The sequence below is a fragment of the Vanellus vanellus genome (assembly GCF_965231255.1).
Source record: "Vanellus vanellus genome assembly, chromosome: 3".
Taxonomy (NCBI): domain Eukaryota; kingdom Metazoa; phylum Chordata; class Aves; order Charadriiformes; family Charadriidae; genus Vanellus; species Vanellus vanellus.
The window spans coordinates 96356275-96369643 of NC_138907.1; the positions used below are offsets into that span (position 1 = coordinate 96356275).

At 37.4% G+C, this 13369-nt stretch overlaps 1 protein-coding gene across 1 annotated transcript in view; it reads right to left on the reverse strand.

Annotated features, from left to right (window-relative positions):
• The window catches only part of COL19A1 (collagen type XIX alpha 1 chain), a gene marked incomplete at its 3' end in the record, with an annotated part of 201173 nt that overhangs the window by 46051 nt on the left and 141753 nt on the right, over nt 1-13369 (reverse strand). The window contains exons 17-23 of the mRNA XM_082481418.1: nt 11670-11723; nt 7117-7179; nt 6292-6336; nt 5333-5368; nt 4363-4398; nt 4201-4254; nt 2917-2970 (exon numbers count right to left, since the gene is read on the reverse strand). Coding sequence (XP_082337544.1) covers nt 2917-2970; nt 4201-4254; nt 4363-4398; nt 5333-5368; nt 6292-6336; nt 7117-7179; nt 11670-11723 — 342 coding nt within the window. The remainder of the gene's footprint in view (nt 1-2916; nt 2971-4200; nt 4255-4362; nt 4399-5332; nt 5369-6291; nt 6337-7116; nt 7180-11669; nt 11724-13369) is intronic.

The following is a 13369-nucleotide window of genomic DNA, read 5'->3' on the forward strand; positions in this document are numbered from 1 at the left end:
TTTAATCTATAACTTTTAGTCTTCAGAAGATGAAACAAAATGACGAGCCTGAAACTATATACATGTTTAATATGCTTAAATATATGTGTTTATATACTAGAATTGAGTGTAGAAATATGACTTTTCAAGATCATCTGTATCTAGGATCTACATATATTATAAATTGCATTTATCTGTTCATAATATCACTTGATCAAAGATCCAGCAAAACAGCAGTTTCAAAAGCAGCAATTATGAACTCAAGTGGGATGACGGCAACATAAGCAAACCAGAAATGCAGTATTCTGTTATCTTTCACAGTAAGATATCTCTATATAAATAAAAGCACAGCAGAAAAGGCTTAGAAACTATTGTTAGAGAAGACAGGTAATTTAGACACAATTTAAAAAATGGGTGCCTCAACTGAGCAGGAAAATAAGGTATAAAGAAATGGTCAATAAGTAAGACAGTACAAAATGACTACATGCAGATTTGAATACTAGGGTTTTTTCCCTGCCAGGAGCTGAAGATGCTGTACTCCAGCTGTCACTTTGCTTATATGTCTAAGACTTTTAACAGTTCAACAATAAAAAGTCTGCCAGCTGTGTACCACTCAGAATTGTATTTCAATATTAATAAAGTATGTGACTTAAAAGTCTGTTCAAATTAAGAGTTCTCTTCCAGAAAGCAGTCTCAGAGAGCATATGGAAAGGTCTAAGACAAAATGCAGCAACACCAGCTCCTAGATGCTTCCGTTTGTAGAAATAAGATAAAAATCAAGAGGAAATCACAGAGCAAAGATCAAAATCCCAGTTCTTTTCAAGTGAAGGGCTTAACTGCTGGGCTAAAGCTAAGCTCTCCATTGTCTGCTTCTCTTGGTCCACTCCTTGGATCTAACTGCTCAAACCTCCAAAATGGTACTTAAAAAGCATTTTAGGGTTTATGGAGGAAAGGAGGGAGGAGAACCAGGGAGAGGAGTTAGGTGGACCAAAACCTGATTTCAGTTTACACGGGAGATTAGGCAGAATGTAATTGCCTGCACACCTAAAAAGGGATTGTGCCATAATTTGGAAGGGAGACGGGCAGTCACCTCCTCAGAACGTGCATTGTGCTATAGAGTGTCAAGTCAAACGCCCAGGGAACTTTCAGGCTTAGTGTAACGATGTCCAATAGTTTAAGATATTTCCTGGAGCATTCAGACTGGATTGAAGTTTCACCCATGCTCTTCCCACCGGGAGGCACAAGGGTTACAGATGTGCTGGATCCTGGGGGAGGCCCTTGCCAGTTTGAGGGATCCCGACCTGCCAGCAGACCCATCAGTCTGTTGCCCAGCAGCATAACGGTTACAGGCACACTAAAACCCCCACGAAGGAGGGCCCCATCACCTTGAGAAACCCCAACCAGTTTGCAGACCTGAATGTGGGGCACCCAAAAGCACAATAACTACAGGCACGTTAAAACTCTGCTGAGACCCCCCACTGCCTCGACAATCCCAACCCATCAGTTTTGCACCCACAGGCATAAAGGTTACGGGCACATTGCATCTCTGATGAGATGTCCTGTCCCCACGACTCCTCCTGGAGAGCCTCCCTCAACAGGCCACGATCTCGAGGTTCAATAAACCATCTGTGTCCTGCTTCTGACACCATCTGATTGCCTGTAGCTAAGGCCCCTGCCAACTGTTTCTATGCATCTCCCTGATCTCCATGACCTTCCCCCACTTCCAGGATCTTTCTTCCTGCCAAGATCTTCCCTTTCTTCCTTGAGACACCACCTCTTTGCTTTCAAGAACCCTTCTATTTTGGCACCCCTTCTTCTTAGAAGTACTCTCACCCTTAGGTTCTTGCCATCTAAATAGTCTATGTGCACAACAGGTGATCAGACTCCAAATTGGCGAGTCTGTCTCATGACTCTTTATTAACTGGAGACTCTGGGATGTGTCACTTTTGTTCGGTCCAGGTGCTATCAAAATTTAAAAGCAGCCTCTACTGTTGCATCTAAGGAGTAGTAGGCTTCTGCTTGAGAATTCAACAGTTCAGGATTTGACATTCTTGCACAAACACACAAACACACACACGTATATCATCTGCCACCTGTCAGAGTCCACAAATTAAGCTATTTTTCACCTATGGCAGCCATATAACGGCTTTAGGCACTTTATGACTGTGAGTAAGCCACTGCACAATTAAATTGGAGTATCAACCGATGAACATAAGAATAATCTCTCATTCCACTTTCTGCAGAAGTATTTTCGTAATTTAGTCTATTGAACAGTAATTTAAAAAGGGGTTTTCTATTAAATTCTTTCCAACCAATACTTCGACTCTGGCTAAAGATTTTAATGTTGTTCCTAGTTTTAAGGGAATTACATCTTGCTCCGAATATGAGTTTTACTCATAAATTTAAGCTAAATTCTAAGATAATAAACATAATTGTTTATTCTGTTCACCTTATTAATACTTACCCCCTTTACAAGAAGTAAAACATTTCAGAATAATGCAAAACCATAAATAGAAATAAGGAAGACCATGTGTTTAAATCCTTGGGGTACTCTTACTTTCCCTGTTTCTTCTCATTTTGCTCCACGCACTGTTCTTTCCAGTTCATGATGTAACATTATTAAAACTTTGCTAGAGATTTTTTAAATTTTCACCTACTCCTGTGAGATAAGTGTTTTTTGTAGAGCTAATTATCTGTGAATCAGACAAATTAGTACTGTCATTCTTACTTGCTCAGATGGTAAAACAAGGACAAAAAGAACATAACCAAATGGCAGAACTCTGTCCTGAGGCATCTCATGGTACTGTGCTTCGAGACCTGACTGCTATAGTAGCACCCACAAGAGGAGCACTTATCATAACTTCTGTGGTACTGCTTCACTGGCTAATTGTTCACACACCACACTTCTACAGCTTGGTGAAACTGCACAATACGTACAACTTCTCCTGGCAGTCCCCTGGGTCCAACAGGTCCTGGAGGTCCTTGCAGTCCCTGCGAAATGATATAATACACGCTTGAGGTAAAATTCAATACACCTGTTGTAATTCAGTGTAAACCGTTCTCATATATAAATAGATTAAAACGTCTTGCAATAAGAATTATCTTCAATGTAGAGTAAGAAGTAGAGAGTTTGCTTATTCTCCCTTAATTTAACGTTTAGCCCAACAAATCTTTGGGACTAACATGTACAAAATCCAAAGTATGTATCAAAGCAAATACAAGTAAATACAAAAGCTCTACCTAAAGGGAACAACAAAACACAAGGAGTAAATCAAGATTTCCTCCCTCGAGGGATAGATATAGAAGTGATTTTTTAACTACACGGTAGGTGTTCCTTCTCTTTTTGGCATCCATCTCATCAGAAGGACTCTAGAGCGCTGAAAGAAAAGGGGACTGAGAGGTAGAGATAAAAGGATGACCTGGTGCAAACCCTAATAATCCCTTGAATCTCTATGAGCCTCTTCTGGAAGGTATACAGTGTGAAGGTGACCTAGATTTCCACTGCAGTAACAACAATTATTTCAGTAGCTTCCTACCAAGGAAGGCCGTTAGCCTCCAAACAAATCTAAGGAGTTAGAGTGGAGAGTTATTTTTAAGACCACAGTTTCATGGACCCTATAGCTGTGTTTATTCCCCCGGGACTTCTTTTGATGATCTAAGGAACTTGGGTAATATCATATCCAACACCAATAGTGTTGAGTGGAGATTACATTTTCACAGCTCCCAATTCTACCTTTATTTGGTACAATTCAAGGCATCATGAGAGATTCTCCAGAACATTTGTGCTTCGGTTACTTTCTTCAAAGCAAGGCTTTGACAATGTAGGCAATGACTACTTTGACATTACCTGAATTCTCACAGGATTAAACATAGGAACTACTAATGTACCGGCAGTGGTTACTCCTTGCCTCCGTGATGGATAAAGAGAACACACCCAGCTACCAGGAGATTTGTAATTGCAAAATGGCACTCAATATTCTTGAGTGACCAAATAATATTTGAGCTTTGCACAAATATTCCTTGCTGATTGACACTGAGATCAACAAGAATCTTATGAGCTAAAAGTAAAATAGCCATAATCCATGCACAAACTTTTGATATCAACTATTTGCATTCTCTGCCCTTCAACACCAGCTAAAGAGTTGACAGCATTCAGAGTCCTCTTATATAACAGCATAGAATATAATGGCTGTTAATACCACAAAAATACCTTTCACCTACCTGTGATCCTGGATTTCCAACAAGACCAGGTGGTCCAGGGTCTCCTGTTTCACCCTAATGATATTGTTTGAGAAAGTAAAAAATTCCAAATTTACTGTTATGTCTCCCAGTGTCAGCTATGTGCACCAGAAATGTATATAGTGTGTACGAGTCAAAAAATACCTTATTTCCTTTTGATCCCTCCATTCCAGTTTCTCCCTGAAAATAGTAGGTCCAAGCATAAGAAGTTAAAACTTTAAGTAAGATCACCTAAGAGTTTAATTTGTTACCTGAAAATATTACAATATAGTTTCAAAACTTAACAAATATTGAGAAAGCATTAAAGAATTTCTGATTTCTGATCTTCTGGTGCAAACTCTGAAAGGCATTCATCTTTCAAACTAATTCCGTTTGCAGGTCTTCCTAGTGTTTAAGAAAAATTGTTTGAAAACACCACACTTGATTAAGAGCTTCTCCAGTCTAAAGCCTATTCTTCACCACTAAATCTCACTGGTGGCATAGTATTCATCTCCAAACCCACACATTATTACAGTATGCCTTATTTTGGTTATTATAGCATGTTAACCACAAGTATCTGAGCAACCTGCAGTTGTGTATTAAACAACGTAGTTAGCTTTTGTCAAATGTCATAAGAGAGGACAATAGTTAATTAAAAATAAGCAACATGTGTAAACAGATTCTTACAGAATGAGCGTTCTGAAAATATCCCTAAAAATAGCAAACAAAGTTATGCACACATAAAAGGGCTATAAGAAAACTTCCTAATGTTAAATGATGCACTGGAAACTGGTAAAACAATTATACTATTATAGTTCAGCCCATGTATAATTTTGTGAAATAACTGAAAATAAAGAAAGAACCTTCAGGGAACAAAACCAGCATGTACTTTAAACTCAGTTCACGGACTGTATCAACTACAGAAATGCTGAAAAATGGGGCTTCCCCATATTTTATTTATAACCTGGATGAACTTGATGCATGTGTAGGAAGGAGACAATAGATATGCTATCCTACATAATCACTGAATCTAATGCAAGTATACAAAGAAAAGAATTACAGCATGAATACAGTATGAAAATCATATAAAACATAAATTATTCACATCATTGGTTCAAAACATAGCTATACTTACTGGATCTCCCTTGGCCCCTTTTTCAGATGCCTCTCCCTAAGGAACCACAGGGAAGAGGTTAACACAGATTTATTTCAAATGGTAAATAGTACATATGTCTCGTTTGGGTAAAGAGTCCTTGAAAAATATATTTTTTTTTAAACCTCTCTCTATAAAATATAATTATATGGACTAAAAAAGTTTACTTGAGGGATGATGTTGATTTAATGACAAGACATGCATGATCCTTTCAAGCAGAAGTACAAGGGAGGGTCAGGAACACGAACTAAGAGTGACAATGCGTACAAATCTGAAAAATTCTCAAACACAAGTGCTTTATAACAAACAGAATAATGTATCTGTCATATCGACAGAGTAAAAAAAGTTTCTGCCTGCATGAAAACTGTTTTTACTCAAGGATATGACCAAAGAAACCAACTGGAAGCCTAATAGCAAATATAGCCGAATAGCAAAATGCCTGGGTACATCACACGTTCCTAGAAAAACACAGTACACACCTATTACCCAGTAACATCCCCCCCCTTAAATCTTTCCTGAAAATGTAAAGATCAAATTAGGAAGTTTATTTACTATTTTTAATAATTTAAAGACTCGTGCTTTTTCATATAGCTATTGAAGATCACGTTTGTAACTTGAAAAAGTATGAACGGCGTCTAATTCATGAGGCAATCACAGTTCATAAACTTATATAAACATAATTTTAAACTGGCATTCAGTAAAAGTCTGAATGCATTTAAAGAGTTTGTGAGCTGTTGGAACAGGGAAATTTACTTGCATACATAAATACTCTCTCAAGGAGGGGCTTGAATAAATTACTAAGGACATTCTGAGACTGACAGCTTTTCCTATGCCCAAATATATTTTCCTGATTGTGAGTATATTTTCCAGGATTTGATTCATAATCAGTATGTTCAGCCACTTCCTAGTGTCACATATAAGCACAGAAGCAATTAATTTACCTTTTCTCCTTTTGCACCAGTCATTCCCAATTCTCCTTTTTGACCCTTTTAAGAAAATAAAGTATATTTAAAACCTCTTATACTCTAACAACTACAAATAAACTCCTCCTCTCCTATAGCTGTGATTTGTTCCGTGCAAGAAACAAAAATCTTAGCTTTTATGCAACACAAATTTGAGATTTAATCATCTCCAAATTAATTTAAACCACTGTTTTCTTTAGCAGATCTGCAGGCTTCTCAATAAAAAAAAAAAAGGTTGTAAATCCTGCAACATATCTAGAGCATTTTCTCTTCCAAGTTTAATAGGCATCCAATTGACAAAAAATCATTCTGCTGTTAAACAGATGCCTATAAACAATATACTGTCATATGTTGTGGATTCAGAATCTGACCTCCCTTTAACTTTTACAAGTACTTTTGGTACAGCAAGTCCCTTTGTTACAGAGAACCTGCTTTAAATATTCATGATTTACTATTAAAAATATTTTCTGAATTTCACCTTTTTTAGAGTCTTTTCCCTCTAACTGGCAGGCCAGCTCATTTGACTTCTCCTCAGACAGTGTTATAGAAACCACACATAATTCTTCCTGCATTTTGCCTTTCTGGCTATCACAGAGCACAGGAGAAAGGCTCACGTGCTGCACCTGCAGGATGGCACGATGAGTTGGATATTGCACTACACAGATCAAAGAGCCAGTCACATCCAAAATCTATTCCTTCAAACACCATTGTGATAAATCAGATAAAAGGTACTGAGTAAAGGGTGGCAGAAACACGTTAGGTAGGAGATTTGAAATTTCACCAAATTTCATCCAAAATGCTTACAATGTCTCCCTTCTGGCCTTTAGCTCCAGGGGTCCCAAGTAATCCTAGTAGTCTTGAATCACTCTGGGAAAAAAATATCACCACAAAGATCAGAGAACAGAACATGTCAACATTTATTTACAGTAACAATTTATTTACCATAGTAATTTCATGTAATTTACCAGTATGTAAATTCAGAAGTCCTAATTTACTACTAGAAAGGGATACTAAATGCCTGTGCAGTACATCTAAGTAATGTATTGCAGCAACACGTCCTTTGTCATGCATTCGTACTCCAGTCAGGCGAGCAGAAGATGAACAAAAGTATAAAAGGGAAATGTCTATGTTGAATATTGCTATGCAAATCCATGATTTTTTTTTTTCTTAACTCAATGCAAAGAACATATTTTTATGCATTTTATTACAGTACATTTCTCAAGTATGTTAGAAAAGAACAATAAAATCACTTCTTTCCTATAACAAAACCACAAGCTTTTTACTTTTGAGCAGCATGAAATGTAAAATAGAATTAATTTAAGGCTACTACAGTAGTGAGACAGAAGGAGGGGGAATGAACATGATCAACAGGCTCCTCACACTGCTCCTCAAAGAAAACAGAAAGATTTAAGGACCAGGGGTTCAGGTTGTATACTTGCTCCGGCATTATTGCACTGCATCTATTTACTCTTCTGTACAAGGTAAAGACACAATAAAATACAAAACAAACGGTTTCTTCTTCACAAAGCCAGGCTCAGACTACCTGAGGGGAACACGTCTTCTTTTAATGACAATGGAAAAAGCAACAAAACCAATGACCCTGAAAAATGAGCTCGAGTCTGGACCCAAGGAGTCCAGGTCCTAGAACATCTGCCACTGGGCCGAGTGGGAACACTGAGCAAGCCAGCTCCTCTTGCCGTGTTCCAGTTTCTGTATCTCTAAAATGTGAAAACTTCATGATGAAAAAATGTGCCATTTACACTCTGTTAGCATTTCCAGAAGTTGATAACCGAATACAGCCTGAATAAAACTCATAACTATTTTATAAATGTTAATGTCCTGAAGGATCTTCTTCAGTGCTTAGGGTTCATAACACCGTTACTACCCTAATTATCAAAATCAGCTCCAGAGCAAGAGGCAGATACCCAAAGAAGGGAACCTGAGTATTGCTGAGAAGTAGTTGACTACCACCTGACTGAGAACAATCTAGGTGTCCGTTACTATGAATATACTATAGGTTATGATTTATTGAGTTGTGTGTTTCTTTTGCATACATGAAGGAAAAAAATAATGTATTAGACAAAATAGCTACTTTATGCTCTATGCATTTTTATAGGTCATTTGCTCTTTACAACAAAATGTAAGTGAAATATGCCAAAGAAAATCTCTTAGAAAAGTAATAATGAATTATTCAAGAATAATCTATAATTATTATGAATTATAATGATTTTGAAACATTTTCTGAGCAGATTGTGATGCAGTTTCAATTGCTTTGTCTTGTGGTTTCATTTTTATGCGTTGGAGAACATTTTAGATTAAACTGATCTGCATGCCCTTTCCAAAGATGTTTAGAAGCAGGTTTGACTGAAGTGACCTTATATCTATTTACAGAAAACTGGTAAGTAAAAAAGATGACAAGCAGAGGCCCTGAAAGCCCAGGCAAAGGATGATAACAGAGGCCTGAGAGTGTATAAACACAACACACGAGGCATCATTTACCAGTCAGTGAAGGAATGTAACCTACAGAGCAGGGCAGAACCAGTTTCTTGGCATAACGAAGAGAACAAAATGCGTGTATCGAACACATGCAAAGCATCTCATTTACGCTGAAAGCGCAAAAGACATGACAAGAAGGAATATAAAAATAGTCACACGCCTCACAAGAACAGGCGCAAAGGAAGAACAACGAGGGAAGAAACGCTCCAGCAATCTCCCACCCCATTAAGGACCAATGCTACTACTTATCCTCAGCAGGTTCCCCTCACCTTCATTAAAGAAAGACTGCTGATCTTGGTTTGCCATCCAGCACAGTTTGCTGCTGCAATCAGCAATTGTGTTTATAGTGCTCTCTTTCACTGTATACACGGATCAAGTAAATTATGCTTTTAAAGACTTGCACTCCAGCCTCCTCACGTGGTAAGGTGATTGATACTGAGCCAGAAAAAGCTCGGTGGCAACGAATTATTTAAATACATGATGCAATTACAGCTGCTTATTGATACCACACAGAAATCAGAAGAATTGCAAGTAATCTGCTAAGAAACAAATTATAGAAAAAAAGACGTTATTAATTACGATGGGTCTTAGGATCTCTCTCACTGATTCCCCACATTTCTTGGTAGCAGTTTCTCATGATTCCTAGAAACACCAATGCAAAGAAGCCACACTAATGTCCTCAGGAAAAAAAAAAAAAATTAAAATCTCTATAGCAACAAAAATGTCATCACAACTTAAACACTATAAAAACCGAACTGAAAGAAGACCTTGTGAGATTCTTGAGAACACGTATAAAATGTCGGAAATTGATGAGACCATTTCCTGTGGTGTGAGGAATCTCAAAAACCTCAGAATATCACTGAAATATCACCGTACAAATGCAAATAATTGAGGCACATTGCAAATTATATGCTGCTTGGTACCTCCAAGGTGCAGTAAACAAAATCAGCATTCACCATACTCCATAATAGTGAGGGGAAAAAAGAAAAGTTACTGGTGCATACATCCGCCTAAATGAATGTGCAATGGCAAACCAGACAAGCTGTCCTTGTCTTTGATGTCTTTGTCTTGTCCTTGATGGGAACATCCCATTCTCATCATAAAATGTATAGAAAATAATACGCTTGCTGCAGCAGTTGGAGACGTAAGTTGACTCTTGGAAGAGCTGAACATGTAGTTACAGAAAGTTTGCACATTTAAAACCTGCTGCTTGTACCAGAAAGCCATCTCCTCTCTCATCTGAAACCAAACAGCATTTCCTTGTTGAACAGTTAATTGCTCATGACAGAGTCATTAAAATCTTCAAAGTAGACAGCTGAAGGAAGAAGAAAGTTGGTAAGCTGCACAGGATTTAAAAGATGATTAATTTATAGACACAGAGCAGCTGGTCTATATTTTTCCAGAATACCATTAATTAGGAAACATAAGACGGCTCAGGAATTCTTAGAGCCTTACAATGATAAGAAACGTGAGTTTTGGAGACATGCTTGCCAGTTCCTGAAGATCACCACTGTTTGTGTCTCCTCCTGCAGAATTAACCTTAAAGGCACTATCAGGATAAAAGAGACTAATGGTCCAGAGATGGGGAATGAGTTATAATAATTATGGTATTGATAGAGGAAACAGGGCTGGTATCAGTGAAAGCTGCCTTTGGCAGGAAAAAAAAAAAAAACTGGTAAGAAAATGAAAGGCATAAAACCAAAATATAGAAAACTTTTTAACACATACATGTGAAATGGCAGACAAACCCAGAAACTAAGTTTCCTTAGTTCAGGACAGCATGTAATGTCCCTGTCCAGGACAGCATATAAAACTATGCTTGATTTCTAAGGTGATACACTGATTTGGAGTGGATTAAATATCAGAAATATCCAAGAAATCATTTCAGTGATAACAGCAACTGGAAAGATATGTTTGACATGAATTTGGCCCCAGAATCTCTATTCAAAAAAAGATTTTAGTACTCATCTGGATATTTCATAAAAGAAAAATATCTTTAATTCACCTGCTCTTTATAGTTATGCATTTTAATATTAAAAGAAATGGGTGTCTTCCAGGTTTGACCTGCGTGACTTAAGGTGTGATACACACAGTAACCTTTGCATTAAGCGAATACTCCTGTAATAGTGCTTCATCAGTCTTTGAATGAAATATGATTGTCTAATCAGATAAGTTACGTACTCCCTTTGGCATCAATTAAAAAAACTTGTGTGATCTTTGAATTATGATCCCTTATAATGGCAGACACTACCACTGCTTAAATGATTTGAAAAATCTGTGGTAAGAATTTAAAAGCTCTGTCACATGGAACACTGTCCTATCCAATTCTAACTTTTTTCTATGAAGTGCTTGTAGCTGCAGGAGGTTCTATAATTAAGACAATATTTTTATTAGTCTATGATACAAACATAAGGACGATTCTTATGAATTGCTAGCAGACCTTTTAAAATTACGCCTCCTTGTCTTTCCAGTCTACTCTTAGGATCACGACAGAGTAGGTCAAGAAAAAAGAAATGTCATGTACCGTTTAGAGCAATTAGGTTTAGAGACGGGGAGCTGGTGCTTTACACTAACAGCTAGGTGGTCCACCCACCTCCTTTTTGAGTTATACCAGGCAAAAATATGGGAGTAGAAGATGGATGGGAGGTAAGAAACATGGCAGCAGGATAGAGGACACAGTAGGTATGCATCTGGAGCATGGACCAAGCCTATACAGGGATGCATAAAGGGGACAGGAAAGGATCTACCCTTTGGATCAATTTGGAATGTGGTTTGCAGGGATCAAAACTGTGGTCATTTCTATCTTAGATGCTTCTTAGCCATAAACACACGTACACAGACACTATATCAAATCTCCATACCTCATTATAATGCTTATTCAATGAATCCAGAATTCCTTTTAGTCCAGAAGTACCCTATATGGAAAAAAATGCATCAGAAGGTCATTTTAATTTAACTCATATTATGTCTACATATCTATATTCAAAGAGCAGTGGTCACGTAAAAGGGTTTAGATTTTTATTAGATTACACAGTAAATTATTTTTTCTAAGTTCATAATATAATTTTTTTTCAGAGGAGAAGCAGAGTCAGTTTCTAAATCCCTGACTTTTGAAAACTGGCAACTTCTTTCAGAGTGAATCAGTCTGTCAGAGAAGGCAGAGGTGACATCCATATAAATTTTAATACGAATCCCTTCTGGTACGAGCAGCAGTATCTTTGTTGTGCAGCATTTTGAAACCCTTTCCACTAAGTCTAAGCACAAGTTTTGATGTAGAAGCAGCTCCTACTGTGAGTAAAGAGCTAGGTTTTTAACTTAGATGCAGAAAGGGAAATTAAGGAATGCCAGAATTCTCCAAAAGACTAACTTCCTAGTTTTATAGCATTGCAAGTTTTACCTATAAACACACAAAGGATTTCAACAACGGAGAAGGATCTTCCTGCTCAAATACAAACTATAAATATGCTTGGGAAAAATAAAAAAAATTAAGACATACTCTGCTACAAACTAGGCCCTCAGTGAGATTTTTAAGTGTTATAAATCAGGGCAGAAGAGAAAAAGTTGAGTAAAGGCCTTTTGAACTAAAACTTGCGTAAATTTCCCAATTAGCATTGTATCTCACTTTAAGCTGAAATTTTCATCGTGCAATATGAACTACAGTCACGCATGACGGCTGTAAGGAACGTTCGACTGCATTAATAAGATTACAACATACTCAGTTAAGTAACCTGGTCTGAAAGAGCTGCATTCAACGGAGACAGGGCACAAAGGCAACTCTCCTCCTCTGGGGCTTTTTATAATCACAGACAATTTACTGTCCGCAGCTTTTGTGTTAGTGGGGAAAATGTAGCTGGCATATATGCACCCTAAGGATCGCTTTAGGAAATTGAATTCTCTTCAGTTTTAAGAAGGGCTGTGCCTCAAGAAAATCGAGTTTGTTTATCAGTCAGAGATTGTATGTGAGAGATTAGTCAGAGATTTTATCGCACAATTTAATTTTGTATGAGGTCTTTGTTAATTGTTTTATGTGCCCTGTTATTATACATACATCACATGATGGAAATACTCTGGCGTTATGCATCATAAAAGGAAAGCAGCTTTCTAAACTTTCAGAATCAGAATCTATTGAAAACTTCACCCATTTTCATGCTAAAGGACCTGTAAAACTATTATAGGAAGTCAGGGGTCAAAATCACTTCTCACCCAAGACACAAATTGGTCAAGATGAAAATATTATTGCTTTCAACTGGTAAGACTTTTGTAACAAGTACTGCTGTAAAATTCACAGCAGGGCAGTGGCAATACTCCAAAGTATTCCTAGAAAAATTGAAAAATCCTCTATCCATTGATTTCACTTGGACATCCAAAGAAAATACTGAAATACTATGTATTCATCTGGGTTAATATAAGCTAAATAACCATTCCCTATACTTTTCTAAGGAGGAGCTCAACTGTTTACTATTTCAGAGTTGCTGCTGTATAAACCATCAGGCAATTCAGGAAAAAAAGATGATGACCGGAACAGCAATGATTTTGTCACAGATGTCGTTCCTCATATCTG